At 33.2% G+C, this 22,961-nt stretch overlaps 1 protein-coding gene across 5 annotated transcripts in view; it reads right to left on the bottom strand.

Moving 5' to 3' along the window:
• ohgt (E3 ubiquitin ligase component cereblon) overlaps positions 1 to 22,961 on the bottom strand; it is a 70,146-nt gene that overhangs the window by 33,129 nt on the left and 14,056 nt on the right. For 4 of the 5 annotated variants that reach the window (XM_087406796.1, XM_011064014.2, XM_087406795.1 and 1 more), the window contains 2 exons: positions 8,327 to 8,418; positions 7,865 to 8,209 (listed from right to left, as the gene is read on the bottom strand). In XM_087406796.1, coding sequence (XP_087262922.1) covers positions 7,865 to 8,209; positions 8,327 to 8,389 — 408 coding nt within the window. In that variant the 5' untranslated portion in view covers positions 8,390 to 8,418. Of the gene's footprint in view, positions 1 to 7,864; positions 8,210 to 8,326; positions 8,433 to 22,961 lie in introns of all 5 variants that reach the window. The other variant, XM_087406797.1, reaches the window with a different exon arrangement.

The following is a 22,961-nucleotide window of genomic DNA, read 5'->3' as shown; positions in this document are numbered from 1 at the left end:
GGGCAGCATACGAATCCCGCATCGAAAAAACTGATCATCTTTTGAGGCGATCCACGAATCGATCCAATTTTTGACTTCTTCATAAGACCGGAAGTGCTGGTCGTGTGCCATTGATCGAAACAAGTGATAGTCAGAGGGAGCAACGTCTGGAGAATACGGCGGGTGGGGTAGGACTTCCCATTTCAACGTTTCCAAGTATGTCTTGACCACTTTAGCAACATGGGGTCGAGCATTGTCATGCTGCAAAATCACTTTATCGTGTCTCTCGTTGTATTGCGGCCGTTTGTCTTTCAATGCTCGGCTCAAACGCATCAATTGCGTTCGATACTGATCGCCTGTGATTGTTTCAGTCGATTTTAACAGCTCATAATATACTACGCCGAGCTGGTCCCACCAAATACAGAGCATGATCTTGGAGCTGTGAATATTCGGTTTGGCCGTCGACGTGGAAGCATGGCCGGAAACTCCCCATGATTTTCTGCGCTTGGGATTATCGTAATGAACCCATTTTTCGTCCCCAGTCACAATGCGATGCAGAAAGCCCTTCCGTCTTTGCCTTTCAAGCAGCTGTTCACAAGCAAACAAACGTCGTTCAACATCTCTTGGCTTCAACTCGTACGGCACCCAATTTCCTTGCTTCTGAATCATTCCCATGGCTTTGAGACGTTTTGAAATGGCTGATTGAGTCACTCCTAATGATCGTGCCAATTTTTTTTGATTTTGATAAGAGTCTTGATCAAGTAATGCCTTCAATTCTGCATCTTCTCTCTTCCATCGCTATGCTGGTCTTCGACGTGAAAATCACCGTTCTTGAAGTGTTGAAACCACTTATGACACGTTCTTTCACTAATAACGGCTTCACCATAAATATTTGAAAGCATTCGATGAGCCTCAGCCGCAGATTTCTTCATATTGAAACAGAAAATTAAAACCTCCCGCAAATGACAAGAATTTGGCTCGTAAACTGACATTTTCAATCGAGAATAACTTTATGATGCAGACACAAATCGACTAATGTTTCTATGAGATTATGTTGACAGATGCCCAAGTTTATTGTGTGACGTCTATGATCTATTTATTTCGATCACCACTTACCGCTAAAGCCATCTATACGAAAACCGAATGAGCAAAGTCATACACCTAATAAATCCCGAAATTGGGCTTCTCAAATTTGTTGTATACGTTGATCTGTAGCTGGAAGATTTGAAGTAACTGTTCTAGCTATGTATGCTGCTATCTCCTTTTCGAAATCTTTTCTTCCCCATATTGCTAAGTGATCTTGACAGTATATCTGCAGTCCCCATCTCTGCCTGAAATGTATGTAATATGATATTGCTAAACAAAGTCTCATTCTTTGAAGTTTAGAAAACAGATCATCAAAAATGTTTTGTAGTAAATATTGAGACTAAAGATTTATTATTTGTTTCTAATATAATCTCCAATCCGGTGATGTAATTTTTAAATTTGTCACACGCCTATTGCAATGCTTAGCCTTCTTTTTCGATTTGAGCCCAATTCCTCTGGGTTGCTGTTAAGGTTCTCGAAACATATGCAATCGGACGATTTTCACCGCTTTTTGTTTGAGTGCTAACGCCGTCGAGATATGCGCATCAAGAGAGACAGTGACAGCCGCAAATGTTGAAACCATGCGAGTATCATTGGAGTACTCGATAACGCTATCTTCAACTTTTGAAATACTTGTTGTTGTGCAATGTCCCATACAAACGCATTTTTGGATTCATTATGTCATTCAGTGGTTTTGCCTTCCTGGCGAGTTCCGATATAAACTTGGACAAATAATTGATCGAGCCCATGAGGTTTCTAAGTTTTGAAATATTCTGTGGTAATGGCCTCCGTAGTAATGGCCTTTATTTTTTTATCGTCGATATGGATTCCTTTATGATCTAAAATGTGCCCTAGAAACTTAACTCGTGCGTCTACTGCGAAGACGCACTTATCTCCATTTAATGTGGTCTCCGTTAGCCGCTTAAAAGCTTTGTGGAGTCTTTCGCTATGCTCTTCTATCGTCTTGCCATAAACGAGAATATCGTCCATCTTTAGACACCTTCAATTCTGTCCAATATTTGAATCATTCTTTTCTCCTTGGATGCTGCGTTTATGCTAAAAGGAAGTTTTTTGAATTTAAAACGACCAAAAGGTTATAAACATTGTTAAAAGTTCCGATTTTTCGTCCAATATATATTGCCAAAATCCATGGTTAGCATCTACTTTAGAAAAATAGCATTGCTCAATTGTTTCCATATTATCTGTCACCAGTATAAGATGATTTTCTCGTTTTATATATTTATTAGCACGTAATCAATGCACATTCGTATTTTCCTGTCTGGTTTTAAGACCAAAACTAATCCAAAACACCGATCAATAAGTTCATCTCTCATTCTTTCGATGATGTTTAATCGTTTCATCTCTTCTAAATTAGTTTTAATTTCTTTAAGAAGTGATAAGAGAATTTCTTCTTGGCGTAGTGAAAGCATAAGGCTTCTTCGTTTAACTTTGTTTTTTTAGAATTGTTTTTTATAGAATTTTTCGACTTTCCATAGATCTTTAAATACTCGCGCATATATCGCTTTAGAATTAAATAATGATTTAGAATGTTCTTCTAATTTGATTGAGTTTAATTATTCCGAGCCTCTCGCATGTAATCAAATAGTATTCGATCCAATCGTTCGACGTAGATTTCAGTCTTCTTCTTCTTTGTCTTACTTCTGTAGTATATTTTCTGTTGAAAAGATCTTAAGCAGTTCATAACTTGCCAATCGCGCTGAACAACTGATGACCCGGTGACCGTAAACGAATTTCTGCAAAATGCTCATATACACACATATACACATTATTTGGAATACAAGTAATGTCTGCTCCAATGTCGACTTTTCTCGAAAGTCGAATATTACTGATAATGACTCTACCTTTATCCAATTTCTTTCAAATTCTGAGATTGATTCAACGCTTGAACTTTCCTCTACGATACTTATAAATATCTTCGGTCACTTTGAGTGCTTCTATCGCACGTACTACTGCGTTAGTTACCGACTATTTCGTACTTTTGTGTAGTGTCCTATCTTTTGACATGAGTGACATGCAACCTTACTTATGAGACATTCCTTTGCAAAATGCGATCTACCTCCACACTTTTGACAGATCGAAGTTGATTCCTTCTCTATTTTACCTTTATTATCTATATAGAGTCTTGATCTCTTTCTCTTCGCTATTTCGCTTGCATGCTTCTTTTGCTTACGTGTATGGACATGGTCTATGTCCGATTTCATATTGTTGTGTAAGATTACCAATTGTCGCTTGATCTGTTCGCTCTGCTTTGCTATCCTAACAGCTGTTTTCAGCATGAGATCCTACTACTACTAGTCTGTCAAATGAAATCATCTTTTAATGCTCCGTATTCGCAGAATCCAATCAGTCTGTGAAGATCAGTAATATTCATCAATGGATTCATTTTCGCCTTGATGGCAGCGATTGAACATGGCATAGTTGTAGGTATATTATGTTTCGTTTTACTACAAAAATCGAAGGCTTTCTTAACCTCATTATACTTTCTTTCTTATCAGCGGGCAGCTGCAACGATACGAACACATTATCAGTTTGATCCCCAATGCAATAAATTAACACATTGATTTGCTCACTCTCCGTCTTACCCGCGAGTTCATACACTATTTGATATCTCTTAAAACGCCGTATTCATTTTGGCCATCTTCTCCCGCTCGGGCGAAATTTAGCTGTTCTGGCGTTTGCCACGAGGTTACGACTGCTGCGCCATAATTATCTATATCTTTTTCTTCTTGTATCGAAGTTGTATCCCAATTCTTCAGAATCGCACTTCTGACACTATGTATTTACGCACAGATTTTGGGAGATAATTAATAAATAGCGAGATATATATTTAACATCTACGAATACCAGAAAACTTTATTATATCTCTCTATGTTACATCTCTACTTGTCTTCCAATCTAGATGGATCCTTCCTTGGTATCTTCTTGTGCACACACGTGTCATCTGTTATTTCACAATGTCTTTCTCCTATCTCTAACCGTTTTCGAGAAAAACGTGGTGAACTTTTTATCAGACTCACTCTATATTCTCTCATCTTATTGTGCGTTCAAATGATTACCTTCAAATTTTACTTCTCATCTTCCTCATCTCTTCATGCATATTAAAAATTAAACTTGTGTTCCTGTATGTACTATAGATTTAGACAAATTTGTGCAAGTTCAAAAATTGTTTGTTACGTTGGAAATACAAAATCTTTTTTAAAATACACAAATCTGAGTATGATTTTTAAACCTACACAAATTTGTTTAAATCTGCAATTTTTGTACAAACGCGGTATAATCCCTGTTGAATAGATCTCATTTATTTATATATAAAAATCCATTTGTTGTAGGACAAAAACTGCATATAATCTTATATTAGATGTAGTAAAAAGAAATCCATTATTTTTCCAATAGATGGCTTTAGTAATCTGTATCTCGTCTACGCGTGATAATATATAAGATTATATGCGCATATATATAGGTGTAGAAATATGAAACCGGAACTTCCCTATATATGGCACTAGCTATCAGTTTAAGGACCACAAGACCGCATCTGCAGCGCCATCATCTCTCTCTAACAGCTGACGAAGATTTCCAACATACAACAACTCAAGTTCCATACACCGGTATATTTTTTTCTAATCTTAAACATGTCGAGTTTTGTGCCTACGAACTACGATTTGCGGACAACATTGGTTTTCTGTTATCATTTGAAGAAAAAAACTGCTGCAGAATCGCATCGAATGCTTGTCGAAGCTTACGGTGAACATGCTCTTGATAAAACACAGTGTTACGAGTGGTTCAAAAAATTCAAAAGTGGTGATTTTGACGTGAGAAGAGCGTGGGAAACCACCGAAAAAGTTCACAGACAACGAATTGCAAGCCTTATTGGATGAAGATGATACTCAAACTCAACAAGAACTCGCGGATCAATTGAATGTAACGCAGAAAGCCATCTCCATTCGTTTGAAAGCTATGGACAAGATTCAGAAAGTGGGAAAATGGGTTCCGCATGAACTGAATGAAAAACAGCAAGAAAATCGAAAAACCACTTGTGAAATGCTGCTCGACAGATACAAAAGAAAGTCATTTCTCCATCGAATCGTCACAGGTGATGAAAAATGGATATGAGAATCCTAAGCGTCGTAAATCATGGGTGAATCCAGGCGAACCATCGACATTCACTGCAAGACCAAATCGCTTTGGAAAGAAGACAATGCTCTGTGTTTGGTGAGATCAGAAGGGTGTAATCTATTATGAGCTGCTAAAACTTGGTGAAACCGTTAACACTAATCGCTACCGACAGCAAATGATCGATTTAAATAGAGCATTACGTGAAAAACGACCGGAATATGGAAAAAGGCAACACAAAGTCATTTTGCTTCATGATAATGCTCCATCACACACAGCAAAACGGGTCAGGGAAACGATCGAGGCGTTCAGTTGGGAGATATTAGCGCATGCGGCTTATTCTCTAGACTTGGCTCCGTCTGATTATCATCTATTCGCATCACTGGGACATGCTCTCGCTGAACAACACTTTAATTCGTATGAAAATGTACGAAAATGGCTCGATAACTGATTCGCTTCAAAAGAACTGTTTTTTTGGCGTGGCATTCATACATTGCTGGAGAGGTGGGAAAAATGTATAAATAGCAATGGAGATTATTTTGAATAAAAAATTTTTTATCATTTTCAAACAACAGACGTGTAATTTTTACAAAAAAATTTCGGTTTCATACTTCTACACCTGGATATATATATATATATATATATATATATATATATATATATAGGATTGGCCATATTCGACGGAAAGATGTTTTTTTTTTCAATCATGGGAAAGAGATGTTAGATCGAGTAACGACGTTTCCCATGATTGAAAAAAAAACATCTTTCCGTCGAATATGGCCAACCCTCTCTCTCTCTCTCTCTCTCTCTCTGTGTGTGTGTGTGTGTGTGTGTGTGTGTGTGTGTGTGTGTGTGTGTGTGTGTGTGTGTGTGTGCGCGCGCGCGTGCGTGCGTGCGTGCGTGTGTGTGTGTGTGTGGGTGGGTGTGTGTATAATATATACATATACAGGATGTCTGGAAATAATCGATCGGTGATACGCTTACCGATCGCTTGGCGCGCGAACGAAAGTAGGGAGCGAGGATAGCCTGGCAAGCACATTGTCCGAGCTATGGAAGGCTATATTCGGCTATCTTTAAGGATTAATATCTCATTAACTATTGGGTAAACTTACAAAATGGTAGAGAACTTTCGACTCAGTTTAGTCCACTCTACCTGCCCATGAAATCTTTGGCGATTATTTCCAGACACCCTGCATGTATGTGTGTGTGTATGTGTGTGCGCGCGCGCGCGCGCGCGCGTGTGTGTGTGTGTGTGTGTGTGTGTGTGTATATACACGTATATAAAAGCTTGTATAAAATTAAATACAATTTTTATTCTAAAACATTCTAAAATATATTTTTATGCAAATAAATAATAGGTTTTTTCAACAGAGATATGTTTACACATTTTCATCAAATGCACGGCATTCATATTTTTACAAATATTGCCATCATGTTGTTATCAATATGCTGTTTTTCACGAATATCACATCGTGATGACAAATTGCTCTCATGTTGCCATCAAGATGCCGTCAATATGTTGTCAAACGCGAACAGCAAAGCTATGAAAATAATTGCCATCACATGTACATTCGTTATGTATAAGAAAGTGGTATCATCAAAGTGCTATCAACTTGCAATCATTAAATTTAAAATTCATATGAGAGTAAAATTATACACATAATAAGAAAGTTACTTGTTCATCGACATATCTATTGCAGCAACATGGCGGCATCTTCGACGCATTTAACTATCTGTGTTATTATACGTACATGTTGCCACTTTGTTTTTGACTGTTTTAAACTTAAGACTTCTGATGAGTTTACCAATCTATTTTATTAATTACAATATTCTTCAACATGATTTATTTAATTGTTTATGATCCAAAAGTATTACTGTTCGGAACATTTTGTCGTCATAAAGTGAGTTTATGGCACACTGCATGGAAAGAAAATTTTCGTTTTATTAATCATTATAAAACATGTTTATATTATAGTTGTGTGTGTGTATATATATAGCGGCATTTACATCACCAAATTTGATGTCACATTACTTCGCTCAAGGGAGAAATGAATAACATATATATATATATATATATATATATATATATATATATATATATATATATATAATTTCCATCCAATCTCGAAACTGTGATGAGATATGGATTGTTATTTATCTCTCCCTTGAGCGAAGTAATGTGATATTAAATTTGGTGATGTAAATGCCGCTATTCTGAATTTTTTATTTTTTAACTGTAAAATTATGCTGAAGATGACTCAAATCTATAGCGTAGATTTGACCAAAATATTCATTTTATATTGAAATATTATTAAAATCGGTATGTTTTAATTTTTATCTACTTTTTGCATTGATTCCTATAAGCGTTGTTATTTGTTTTTAACTTTTTTTTATAAAAATTGCTACTTTTGTATTTATTTTAAATAGAAAAATTTTAAACTAAAACAAAATTTCGCTAAAATTTAAATGTGTTTTCAACAGTTTTCATTAAAAACATACTATAAATTTCGCGCCTTTTAGATTACATATAAATCATATCCAATATAGTTTTTACATGACCCAATTATATTACTATTCAAAAACGCTTCAAATTTTCTGAATAACTCCATAAAATCAATCGAACAACTATTGTAAACGTAATTTGTATATATTAAATATAAGAACTAACCTGTGTAATAATACGTAATATCTTAAAACGTTGTCTGCCTTTAGCTTTCAAACGAAACTCTCGTCGACCATGATCTAACCATATACCTCCGTCTGTGTATTCGTAGATTTCAGCAGTTGTTCCTATTCGCTCCATATCAGGATTACCATAACACACGACACCAAAAGTACGATCGTTTTGTATACAAGTTTGTAACATCTCTATAGTCTGTGTGCCAAAGACTGTCATTGGTAACGTTTGTCCAGGGAACAATACAGATTGCTTCACTAACAATGGTAGATTTATATAAATACCATCATCCAATATAGTTCTTCCTCTCAATTCTTCTAAATTTTGTCCTAAATACTACACAGAATAAATTTAATTACATATTTTATAGAGTTTTAAGTTGTTACAAATAAACATGGCCAATAGTATGTTAAATGCTATTTATCTTTAGAATACCAGAAAATATAGACTTACAGAATGTGCTGCTGGTAATGTTACATCAAATGTATTCTCTGAGGGCACTGGTATGTCGTCCATATTGGGCTCTAGTCTATTGCTTGACAGGTCTAAAAATATATTACTGTTCATCATATATTTGATAATATATTAAATTATATACAGGGTGTTTTTATATAATGCATTTTACATAATGCATTAAGATTTCTCGAAAACTCTGGTAGATACGGAAAAATGTTTCAAACAAAAGTTGTATAATTCGAAAGAGGACATAAGAAGGTTGATTTGATCTTAGGTGGCGTCGCCAAAATCAGGTTAAGGTCGTCGATCTTTTTAAATGGAACTCCTTATTTTTCGTTACATATTCTTGTAGAGTATCTCAAGAGAGCTTTTCAAAACACTATAATAAAATATTTTTTCTTTAAATGCTTTTTGTGTTATAAGGATTGAAAGTTACAGTACCGCCGGCATTAGCATTACACAAAGTGTCTGACCGATAGTTAAATGCATTATTTAAAATGGGACATATATATACAGGATGTCTCATTTTAATGTGACATCCAAAATAACTTTTTTATTTTTTTATCTTAGAAAAAAATGTTTCAGATAAAAGTTGTATGGCTTTGGGGGATGGGCAATAATGTCATTAGTTTAGTCTTAAATAGTTTGAAGGTCACGTGAAGGTTATCTTTAATTTCTTAAATGGAACCCTTTACTTGTTATTGCACATTCTTGTAAATCATCATTAAGTATTGTACTTTTCGAGTTATAAGGCTTGCAAGTTACAGCATTGCCGGCATTAGCATTACCCAAGGTTGTCCGACAATTAAAATCTCTAAGTGTTGTTCAAGATCACGTCTTGAATAACATTCGTTAAGATCAAGGTCATTGGATATTATTTCTCTTACTTTCATTTTTGCACCAAGAATTCATTTTTACGTAATGAAAATAAGAGGAATGATCTTAGAGGTTGATCTTGACAAATGTTATCCAAGTCATAATCTTGAATATTTAATAGGTTTTAGTCGGTCGGACACTTGGGTAATGCTAATGTAATTGGCGATGCTGTAACTTACAAGCCTTATAACTCGAAAAGTATACTTAATAAAAATGAATTTATTTATAGTATTTTGAAAAGTTCTCGAGATGATCTACAATAAAAAATAGGGAGTTCCATTTAAAAGATTGAAGATAACCTTCACGTGACCTTCAAGTAACTATTCAAGTAACTATTCAAACTAATGACACAATCTGATATCCCTCAAAGCCATACAATTTTTGTCTGAACATTTTTTCTAAGATCAAAAATAAAAAAGTTTGGGGTGGGACATTAAATTAGACACCCCATATATATATATATATATATATATATATATATATATATATACATATATATATACACATATATATAGTATTTCCTTACATTAGGCGGTAATTACTTCACTTTAGGGGAGCTCCGATGATCTTGACCACACATATGTTGTAAAGGTCATGGCTGAGTGGCCAACAGGTTCTAGCCGTCGCTCTTTATTCATTAAAAGTTATTAAGAAGAAAAATTTGAAAAATGATGTCTCTTTTTATTATATACAACAAAAATTTTCTGCTTTAAAATGTATTTTACGACAGTTCATTCGAAGCGAGTTTCACCTCATCTCCCCCTTGTCTCGAGACGTACTTTCCACGCGAAACGAATTCCATCCCATCTCGCAAAGTCGTTTCACGTGGAAAGTCATGCGCTCCTTAACAGAGGGAGAGGTAGGATAAAACTCACTTCGCTTGGAAAGTCGTACGTCCCGAGACAAGGAGAAGGTGAAGTGGAACTCTTTGCATGGAAAGTCGTACGTCCCCTAGGCAGAAAGGGTATAAGGCAGTTTTTAACTTTTTTAAAAAAGGTAAAAAGAAGCGGTAAGAATATATGTGCTTCTCAAATAAAACCTAAGTAATTATGTTACAAATCTTTTTATTATTCCAACCCAAGAAATAATAGTTTTAATTCCTCTTCAAAGATATTCTTATTGAACTTCAAAGATATTCTAATCGTATTTTAGTAATAGCAGTTTTAATTCTCTGCTAAAAATTATTTCTCCTCGAAAAAAATTATTGTACCATGTTAAAAATTAAAACCCAAATACTACAATTCCATCAAATTAAAAAGTAAAGCCCAAGTACTTTGTTATTTACTTAACTCTAATGATATGTATCATTCGCATAAAAGATTTGATATCGATAACTAGCATGTCAAATTCTACAAAATTTTATGTATCATTCGTACAAAAAATTTGATAGCAACAATTCTGGCGCCAAATTAAATCTCATATTAATCAAACCTATTTAAATAAAGAATATAATCCATGTGGTATTATCTTTAACTTTGTACAACGGAAACTAAGTATATATACGTACGAGGGCAAGTCAATAATTTCTTAGAAAATCTGTCAGAGGACACACGCAGTGTCATGTCACATGATTTTTTGACAAGTAGTATCTTTCAGCTGACTACTGTCAAATTTTGAACGGAATTCATCGCGTGGTTTCATTTCTGTAGACGATTAAAACGAACAACTTTTGTGTTTTTTGCAAAATGGAAAAAAACGAGTTTCGTGCAGTGATCAAATATCTACATATGAAAGATTTAATGCCGAAAAAAATCAAAGCCAAGTTGGATAATGTTCATAGCACATCTGCACCAGCGTTTGCAACTGTATACAATTGGGTGAATAAATTTAAACGTGGTCGTACATCCACAGGTGATGCATCTCGTTCGGGATGTCCAATTGAGGCTGCTACGCCAGAAATCATTGATAAAGTCCACGATATTGTTTTGACTGATCGACGAGTGAAAGTGTGCGAGCTTGTTGAGGCCACAGGCATATCACATGGCACAGTGATTTCAATTTTGCACGAACAATTGGGTATGAAAAAGCTATCGGTAAGATGGATGCCGCGTTTACTCTCTGTGGACCACAATTCATCAATCGATTCAAAATCACGACATCGCGACCATGTGACGATTTCAAAACAATGTTTGGAGATGTTTCAACATAATCCAGATGAATTTCTGCGTCGATTCATTACTGTAGACGAAACATGGATCCATTACTTCACACCCGAGACGAAGGAACAGTCAAAACAATGGACTTCACCGAGTGAACCAGCTCCGAAGAAGACGAAGACCGTGAAATGATGGCCGTTAAATGATGGTCACAGTTTTTTGGGAAGCACGCGTATAATTCATATCGATTACCTTCCGTCGAAGCAAATGATTAATGGCGATTACTGTGCAGCCTTAGACCGTTTCAACAACATTTTAAAGAAAAAACGTCCCCATTTGGCGAAGAAGAAAGTGTTCTTCCATCAAGACAATGCACGGGTTCACACGTGCCTGGTACCGATGGCCAAATTCAATGAATTCCGCTACGAATTGTTTCCCCATCCAGCATATTCGCCAGATTTAGCCCCCTGCGACTATTTCCTGTTTCCAAACCTGAAGAAATGGAAAGAGATTCACTATCAGAGAGCAGCTCATCGCTGAAACAGAGGCTTATATTTTGAAGGGTTGGACAAATTATATTATTCGGACAGCTTGAAAAAGTTGGAGAATCGTTGGATCAAGTGTATCGAGTTGAAAGGAGACTATGTTGAGAAATAAAAATGAATCGATCAAAAAAAATGTGTTTTACTATGTTTTTCTAAAAACTTATTACTACTTGCCCTTGTATTTTCGTATATATCTTATTGAAGGATCTTCCTATTTTGATCCAAATGGCTTTAATTCTTCTTATATGAAATTTTCATATCGCAATTCAAAAACATTTTTTCTTTCAATCAAAGTAGTAGTTATTTAATTCAAAACATTATTCAAAGTATTATGATAAATTTTCGTTATTTTGTCCATTTCAATGTGATCACAAATAATTAAAGAAGTAAACACTTGGCGCTGCTAGATCAAATAAGAAAAACTATAAAAACGATTAAAAAATTTTAAATAGTTAATAAAAATAAATAATAAAAAGTAATTACAATTTTAATGTAATAATGAACTTAATCTGAATGTTTTACACCAAATAAAAATAAAGTTTACTATTCTTTTTTCTTTTTCGTAACGCATGTCTTACAAATCTAAGTTTATTTATCTTAGACTTAAATCTAATAACTAACAATTTTCGTAACTTACAATGTATACGCAAATTACATATATGTATACACACGCTGGATACTTTTACTCTCATGGGAATGTTTCTTATTTTGTCCGAGTATCTTATTCCAAAAAGTTACAGATTCGGACTTTACGTTGCAATATCTCTGTTTGTAGGATAGATAAAGAAAAAAATAAAAGCACGTGTAATACAATCTAAGCTATTGATTAAGCGTACATAAAAGATCAGCTATTATTTATCGGATCAGCTGTTATTGATCTGATAATCTCGATTAGGCGCAACTCGCAAAGGAAAACTTCGTAAAGGAGCACAGCAGTGTCTCGCGCCATAATGCTGCGCTTGTCTCACTACCGAGACACTATCATATCTCCAGATATTGCATTTTGGTAGAAATAAGACACTATTTGTTAAATTTTATTTGTTAATAACTTTCGAATGAAACAGTAATGACCACCTAAAACCTTTTGAAGGTCACTTTTATGTACATATCCATCATATATAAGGTATCATATTTATAATAAAGCACAGAAAATAAAAGAAATTTTGAAAATTAATTTTATGTAAATATATCTCAAAAACTATGAGACCATCAATTAATTTATAAGAAAAAATTGTTCAGTACTCTCATTGATCAGTATCCTCCATAACCTATGTTAAGATCAAGATCATCGAAGAGGTGCCCCTAATGTAAAGAAATACTTTTTTTTTTATATTACAATACAAACATATAATTCACTAATTATATACACATAATAAATGTATAAATTACTTAAGCTTTTTAAAGAAAAAATTTTAAAAATGAGCATGCTTACTATTATTAGTAAACGCACATTTTAGTAGAAAATATAGTAATAATAGATAATTGTAATAAAATAAATAGCATAAAAAGCATACTAATTGATATAAATTATTAAATTCTTTGTAAATTGCGCAGCTTATTAACAAATTATTTATTAATTGAATTATGTTACATTGTTTTTTATTCGATTAAAATTAAAGATCGAAAATAAATTAATAATGCATAAATTTCAATATAAGAAGTTCTTATTAAAGCCAAATTTGTCATTGGATGTTTACGTAAAATAATTTATAACATCAAAATTAAAGTTATATACAATAATACAATATGACATACATTTCAACCTTTAATCTGATCATCCTCAGTGTTAACACAGTTATTTATAAAAATAGCCTCAAATATATAAAATCTGATAAAGAGATAGATTTTTTTAAGTTCTCCAAATAGGTGTGCGTTCATTAATTACAGATTCGATGCATTACAGAGATATGCTGAATGTATAGACGTGAGGACTATGGGTGTAACATCATATGCCATCCAACAATATTCCAAAATATGAGTTGTACTGTACTGTATAAATAACTGTGTTGACACTGAGAATGATTAAAGGTCTAAGTGTATGTTGTATTGTTTATTGTTAATGTAATTTTAATTTTAATGTACGTATAAAACATCCAACAGTTTTGGCTCTAATAAATCTTTCTTATATTGAAATTTACGAATTATTAATTTATTTAAATCATTCGTTATACACAAATAACAAATTACTGAAAAAAATAACTTGTTATTTGTATGTAACAATTTGTGTGTTATTTTTATTCATTACGTATAAACATAGCCCAGCGTTTAGTTAATTATCGTAACAGTCATAAAAATTGCAACATCATTATCGTTATTATGAAAATCGTTATTGTAAGAAGCAATGGTGAAAGTAATGGTGTTACTACACTTTCACTCTCTGTATAATTATTTATTATAAAATTAAACAAAAAAAAAGTAAACTGAAGTAAAATTGATCCAAAATGATCAACTAAATAGATTTTCATGAAATCCTGAAGAGAACGAAATATTATTTGAAAGAGCGGCATATTATAATTCTATATCTCAAGTCACCAATTGGTCACCTCTACATAAAATCCTTTTACCAGTATGATTCTATGACTCACAATCAGTAGAACGTTTAATGAAAATCTCTCTTTATTTAATTGATTATTTATAGATATAGGACTAATTTTGGTATGCTCCTTTTAAAAATATAAAGAATATATTAGGTGTTGGAATTAATTCGTAGCGTTTTTAATGAAAGAATGTTATTTATTTCACATGAGCATTAAAAAATACATTAATGAAAGTACTTCCCATCTCTTGTAAAACGCTACGAATTAATTCCAACACCTAATACAATCATTTAACAGTGCATCATTTAACAAAATATATTTGATTTATTGTAACGTGACAAAAAATATTTTGAATGTTACATTGCTTAGATCCAGTTTTATCATCTCCTATAAATTCGATCAATCGATTATTCTACTGGAATTGACCAATAACATTTATCGTCAAGTAAAATTGATCAGACACTTAATCTACTGATCAAACTGATTATCAAAGATGGTGAAATCATTATATACTTTTGTTAAATTGCAGTAACAATGCATAATTACATTTGTTTAAAAATACTATTGATTCTTTTAATGTGTTTAATGACAAAATAAAGTTAATATATATATAAAAATATAGATATGTTAATATATGTATAAGCTGCACAACAGTATGACAACAGACTTGCAGTAGATTTTGTCAGATATTGTAACAAATCCGATATCATTTGTGACTGTAATGTATGGTATTAGACTCATGTTTTATCGGCAGATATAATCTGACAATAGATAATCAACACAAACTAAACGAAATTTATTACTAATCATTTTATATCCAGTATCCGGAAAGGAACTAAAATAGAAATAGATTCGTTTGATTATTGTCGAATCCAAATTCTCGATTTTTTAAATCAAATTAAAGTTTAAAAATTCTTTGAATCCATTTTAATCTATAATGTAGAATTGATAAGGGATTTCTATTTCTTTCAATAGAAAAAAATTTCATGGAAAATAAATTACAATCCATTTTAATTCTCTACGTAAGATTAGAACTACGATATTCCTATTTCTTTGAATAAAAAAAAAGTGGAGGAAAAAATAAGCTATGCAATCCATTTTAATCCATGACATAGGATTGAAATAACGTAATTGCTATTCTTTCAATTCAAAACAGATTCGAGAACCAAATCCATTTTTGTCCATAATATACAATTGAAAGAAAGTTAAATTTAATTATTTTCAATCGAAACAAATTTCTCAGGTCATAAATCCATTTTAATTCGTGACACAGAATTGAAATGAAGTTGTTCTTGTTCCAACTGCACAAAAATAATTTCATATTTTTGGAAATAAATTCTGATAATGATTACTTTAATATTGATAATATTATACTCATTGATGCGTTTTTGTACGAAAAGAATGTAGCAGAAAAAACATCACTCTGCCTCGCGAAGAAAAATATGAAGTTGATGGCTATTCAGATTAGGAAATCTATCATATCAGAGCATTTATGAAACCCCTATCTTTTTAACAATATCTATTGTATATTAAAAATATGTCACAGTTATACATCCATTAACAAGGTTCATGATGAAAATCCGAAATAACAGTTAAACAAGGTCTACAATAAGTTGCAAACATCCCGTTGTCAGTCGCAAAGGCAATTACTAATTGCAAAGTGCTATTTCCGGTTGCAATAGATAGTCGCGGTTGCCAACAGAGAGTTGCCCAACTTTTTAACTTCTTGGCAACAGCAACTGTCTATCGCACACCTTAGCCAATCAAATATTGTGTTCGAAAAACACGAAGAGTGAAATTACGAAAGTTGTGATTCTGCAAACACTTTATATTGCCTTCTATTACGTAATATCTCGAATATCTAGCACATAACTTGCTTGTCTGAAACAAATTCTCTTTTTTGCAAATAACGACAGACGTTCTATTTTTTGATTGACTGTTTCTGTACAAGGTAATTATTTAGAATATGAATCCCCCTCTAAAATCTTAATAAAAGTACTCATTCGACGCGTTTTCACTCAAAACGAAAGAATTTGGCAAAAAAAAAAACGCGACGGTCAACCTCATGAAGTCGAGGTATTAATTAAGCGTTAAGCTGATTCTACAATGAATCGATAGTCGATAGTCCTAAGTCTTATCGATGAATCAGTGAAGTTGGCCAACAGCCAACTTGTAAGACTACCGATTTTCTTAAGATTAACTTAAATTCGATTTTATTTTCTTTCCATTAATCGAACTAAATGACTCACTATACAACTAACAACTAGTAGATGAGAAAAATCATAGTCACTTATTTAGGTTAAAACTGATTAAGACTTAAGATTTCCGACTAGCTATAGAATCAGTATTAAAGTTCAAGACTTTAGAGGTTAAGATATCTATCATCTCGATTCGATACAGTGTCATGTATACATTCTGCTTTAATTACACAAATTTTCTGTTTTACAAACATTTCATAAATATCCTGGTATGACAGATTTTTTCTTAATCTGAACAGTCATCAAGTGTATTTTTTCGCTTCGCGAGGCAGTGACATTTTTTTCTGCTACATTCTTTCTTTTCGTACAAAAACGCTAATGAGTATAATATTATCAATATTAGAGCAAAGGCCATTACCATTTATATTACCAAAATAATTATATTGGGTTGACCATCAACACCATCTAGTGACAAAAAACCGCGGATACTTTTTAGATGACCCAATATTACTAAAATTATTATAGATCGCCCTTTAGTTCTCGTACGATAACAGAGATTAAACACGCAAGATGTCCAGCTTCAGAATAGATAATCTAACCTTTCGGGTGCATCATAAAATTGATTTCCAAATTTAGAGGAAAACGTTTTTTTTATTATAATTTTATTGTATGTGTATTTTAAAATATATGTTAATAATATTTATGTTAATAATAAATTAATTAATTTTATAGCTGATCGACATACAATTTGAATTTATTTGAATTCATAGATTTGTTCGCGTTGCTTGCACTTAGCTTCTTCGTTCTCTCTCTTTACAACACCTGAATATATTTATCTCGTTTTAAGTACAAATATTTTTGGAGATTTCAAACAACACGAACAAATCTTATCTGAATCCATAAAAAATGAATCTATTTGAATTAATATGAATCTATCGGAATCCATAAAAAAGAATCATGTTCTATTCTTTCTGTACATGAATAGAAAATGATTCAATTTTATGACATTTATATTCAATTTCTTTCTTTCTATATGGATAGAAAATCAATGTTATTACATTCAATTCCTTTCTATCCATATAATGCATCAAGAATTTGTATTCAAATTAATTAAAATAAATTAAAAATTTCCAATCTATTTCAACTCCTATTTGGATACTGGGTAAATATTTAAATGGAATACATCATTTAAGTGAAGTCTGGAAACGAGATGAAAATTACAAATGTGAACAAATTTATTTTTGTAATTTTTACCACAAAATACACAATTGACCCCCTGAGATACATTTTAAAACATTGTTATGGCCGGTATTCATAGTCAGATCTTATACTTAAGATCTGTCTTAAGTATAATCTCAAGATCATGAATCAACCAGAGAGCAGTATTAATAGTTTAACATATTACTTAAAACGATCTTAAAATAAAAATAGATTATGAATATCGTCTTATAAGTAAAAAAGTTAACTCACAGACTGGTTTTCACAGTCAATTTTTATATTTAAGACTATTTTAAATACAGTCTTAAAGGAATCCTAAACCGAAGGCCGAACTTGATTGAGATCGACAATGAAGACTTTTTTAATTCTAAATTGGATAATAGTGATATCTTTGATTCATTTCTTACATTATATTGGGTCATCTAAAAAGTATCCGCGGTTTTTAGATGACCCAATATCGTTTTGTCTCACTCAAACGCATACATCTGTCTTTATGTAACATATTTCAGCGCCATCTATCGCAAGATCCCGCAATTACTACACGGAATTTCGACTCTGTTGACATTCCTACTCTTCACAAAGCATTCGTATACACGTATTTTTCATTCAGTGAAAATACTTTTCTTGTGGACTTTCAATCTTTCAATTAGTTCTATAAACTCGGTATCGTTCCAATAATGTGACCTTAGCTATACGCTTATTTTCCAGATATGGACTATAAAACTCTTATATTAAGCAAACATATACCTGAAGTGACAACTGTACGAGTCAAAGGTGAATTTTTTAACTTTTTTTCGATTTACATTCTGTCAAAAAAGTACCGGGAATTGGTCAATAAAACACAAAATAGTTATTATTCATTCAAATTTATTGTATCGCCTTCAAAGTAGGCTCCTTTCGAAATAATACATTTATACCAACCATAATCCAATCATCAAAACATTTTTTAAACGCATTTTCCGGAATCGACTTCAGTTCTCGCCGCGAATTCTCTTTTATGTCTTCTATCGACTGAAAACGAGTGCCTCGAAGTGATAATTTGAGTTTTGGAAAGAGAAAAAAATCAGCCGGAGCCATATCTGGTGAATACGGTGGTTGTTCGATGATATTTGTTAAGTTTTTGGTCAGAAATTCGTTCACAATGATAGCCTTGTGAGATGGTGCGTTATCATGGTGCAAAATCCATGAGTTTGTTTTCCACAAATCTGGCCTTTTTCGACGAATTTGCTCTCTCAAACGCCGCATAACGCCCAGATAATATTTTTTATTTACCGTCTGACCTTCTGGCAAAAATTCCGAGTGCACAACACCACGACAATCAAAGAAAACAGTTAACATCACTTTGACTTTTGATCGACTTTGACGTGGTTTTTTCGGTTTTGGAAGGCGCCATTCCGAAGCTTGTTGACTGGTTTGCATATCAAACTCGTAAACCCATGTCTCATCACCAGTTATAATGCGTTTTATGAATGTGGGGTCGGAATTAACTCGTTCTAACATGTTTTCAGCGACCTTTACGCGATTGAGTTTTTGAAGAAAATTGAGGTCTTTCGGAACTAGTCGAGCGGCAACGCGTTTCATGCCCAAACAATCGCGTAAAATGGTACGAATTGATTCGTGAGACACCGTAAGTTCAGCGGCTATCTCTCTCAAACTGAAATGACGATTTTCAATCACCATTTCCTTCACTTTATCGATGTTAACTTCAGTTGAAGATGTTGATGGCCGACCAGAGCGAGTCAAATCTTTCACCACATCTCGACCGCTTTTCAATGCACTGTACCATTCATATGCACGTGTTTTTGATAAAGTCGATTCACCGTAAGCCTTCTGTAACATCTTCAGCGATTCAGCACACGAAATTCCATTTGCAATACAAAATTTGAGACAAATTCTTTGTTCGATCTTTTCATTCATTGTAAAAATCGCAAAACACACTTGAGATGAACTGATAAAATCGAGCACTATAATCACATTAAATGACAGATGGCACTCCAACTCCGCGTCAGTATAGAGGACAGTTATGCCAACTTAGCGACAAAAAGAATTTTGACAATTCCTTTAAGCGGGCTTTTTAAATGATCAATTCCCGGTACTTTTTTGACAGAATGTATTCATGAAATCCAGTACAGCTGAGGTCCTACTTGTGCATACTTTAATTCTGTAATAATAATTTTGCAATCCGTAAATCCAATTCAGAGATTTTTCACCGAATGAAAATGATATGATGAATGGTAAAGTAAGACAACTTTAGCATCCCCTTAAGATGTCATAAATCAATTGATATTCTGATACAATTTCATGCAGCAAAGCTTCGCTGGCGAAATTCTCCCACTCCGCGAAAATGAAGCAGTGTTCAAACTCTCTTCACTGAAACCCTCTTACCCTTTCAAGTTTGAGTAGTAAAAATGTGTATTCCACTCAATGAGTATGACTTCGTCTATAGATTGCAAACAGAAACTTTTCCGTAAAAACGGAGTAATTAAAAACGGATTGAGCGTAAGTATATCCGAATAGTAATAACGTTAACATTATGAATATTTTTCAATAATATATGTTCTGTGTATTTGAGGTGTATCTTTATCAAAGAGTATTAAATACTCGTTTAGCACTCACAATCACTCACATTGCACGTTTTAAAATATGAGTCGAGTAAAGCATAACCGAGAAAATCAGCTCACTCCTATCGGGATTCAAACTGAGATCTAGTCCCGAGTCTCTGCTACTGGGCCATACAACTCCTACATTAATATTCGCTTTGTTGTGCTTACTCATACATATTTCACAAAAGATTTTAATTATTATGTAATACACTGTAAAAAATACTCAGAGTGAAAAAACTAATCTTGCGCGATTTGAGTTAAGTAAAGTATAATCAAGTTAAGAAGAATAAAAACTTAATTAGACGAATAACATTAATTAGATGAATAACTTCACGTAGTAAATTGTATTAAAAAATTTAGTTGAAGTATATGATTGACCGATCTGAAATATGGTTAAGTGTATTAATATTAGATATTCATTCAACTATCACAAGAGTTTAACTGTTAATGATAATAAATCTACATTTATATAAAAATCAAATCAATCATAGAGAAAAATACATTGAACTAATTATTTATATAATTCAATGATGAGGCGATACAGTCATAAGCATATTTATAAAGTTAACTAAATCATTATTAACAAAAATATAAATCGCTCGATTATTTAACAAAGCAAATATCAAAGTAACGATCAAAAACAAGTAAAAAAGTTGTTAGATTACAGTAAAATAATATATATTTGAGATACATCAATAAAAAATCTTATACATTAAAACGTTTCCACTTACAGAGCTCACTTCCTCAGTTAACAATAAAAAGTATCCTACTAATCTAATAGTAAATAAAAAAACTAATGTCGTAATCGCATCATATGCAATCAATGTGTTGATACACCATGTCCATAAAAGTACCATCAAAATGTTAAATGATATTTGGGAGTACAAATTAATTCGATCTGTTTTTTTGTGTTCAAAAATGCATTTATTTCAAAACAAAATGAATGAACAGATTAATTAAAGTATTGTCGCTGGCTACTACTTTTTCCCATCTCTCAGGCAATTTTCGAATTCCATCTCGAAAAAATGACTCGTCTTTGGAGGCGATCCAATTTTGAAGTCAATTTTCGATTTCTGCGAAAGAAGTCAATCGTGACGTGTTGCATCCTTCGGAATAACCAGTAATCAGAAGGAGCAATGTCCGGAGAATACAGCGGGTGCGGTAAAACATCCCATTTGAGCATTTCCAAATATTTTTTTACGACTTTTGCGACATGAGGCCGAGCGTTGTCATGAAGAAAAATAACTTTATCATGTCTTTGCTCATATTCCGGCTGTTTTTCTCACAATGCACGGCTCAAACGAATCAATTATAGCCGATACCGATCGCCCGTAATGGAATCGCCAGATTCAGCAGCTCATAGTAAACAACACTTTTTTGGTCCCACCAGATACAGAGCATGATCTTCGAACCATAAATGTTCGGTGCTTTGATGTTGATGTTGAGGTCGATGGCAACGATTGACCGGGCTTAGCGTAGTATTTTTTCTTCTTAGGGTTGTCGTAGAATATCCACTTCTCATCTCCAGTCACAATCCGATGCAAAAAACTTTTTCTTGTCTTTGAATCAGCTGTTCGCAAGTGAAAAATCGCCTTTCAATGTCTCTCGGTATCAGTTCATAAAGCACCCAATTTCTTTGTTTTTGAATTATTCCTATGGCTCTCAATCGTGCAGAAACGGCTTGTTGAGTCCCAATAATTCTGCAAGCTCCTCTTGCGTTTGACTCTGATCTTCTTCGAGTAATGCCTCTAATTCTTTGTTTTCGAATTTTTTTGGCTGTCCAGAGCGAGGTTTGTCTTCAACGCTAAAATCTCCATCCTTGAAATGTTGAAACTATTCCCTACATGATTTATCAATTGGAGTGTCACCATAAACTTCGACAAGCATTCAATGGGCTTCAGCTGCACTTTTCTTTCAATTAAAGCAGAAAATTAGAACCTCCCTGCAAATGCTGCTTGGTTATCACAAAATTCGACATTTCAAACACAGTGAAAATTAAGGTTTTTGTATGAAACTCAAAGCGATATAAATTGAATATTATTAGCAGATGTCTAACCTCTCTGAAAACGCCAAAATCAGCTGTCATTATGAACCATTCACAACAGCCGGAGCCATCTTTTGGAAAACGGACCGAACTAATTTATACTCCCAATACATAAAACATATTTCCAGATTTAAAATTACAAATGCAAATAAACTTAGAAATAATTTAATCCCTCTGTTAAAGAAACTACAATATTCCAACCATAATACATCTAATGTTGAAAAGGTTATTCTATCCTACCCATCAGAAACTAAATTATTCATAAATAATAACTCGAAATAAGCAAAACAAAAAAATATGTCTATTTTTTTCATGCTGTACAATATATTCAAAGCTCATTAAAATCGATGAGGGTCGATTTTTTTGTTAGTTGTCCGAATAGCTCGTATAGGAGCATCCTATTTGACCACGTTTCATTTGACGACCGTCCTAATTCGTTGCGATTAACCATGTTGCAATTGGTCACGTTACAAATGGCCACGTTGCGATTGACCACGAGTTGCAAATGGGTAAAT

This window comes from Acromyrmex echinatior, chromosome 6, assembly GCF_024713525.1.
Source record: "Acromyrmex echinatior isolate Ae372 chromosome 6, ASM2471352v2, whole genome shotgun sequence".
NCBI lineage: Eukaryota > Metazoa > Arthropoda > Insecta > Hymenoptera > Formicidae > Acromyrmex > Acromyrmex echinatior.
Note: the sequence above shows the minus strand (reverse complement) of the source record. Positions and strands in the feature narration are given on the sequence as shown.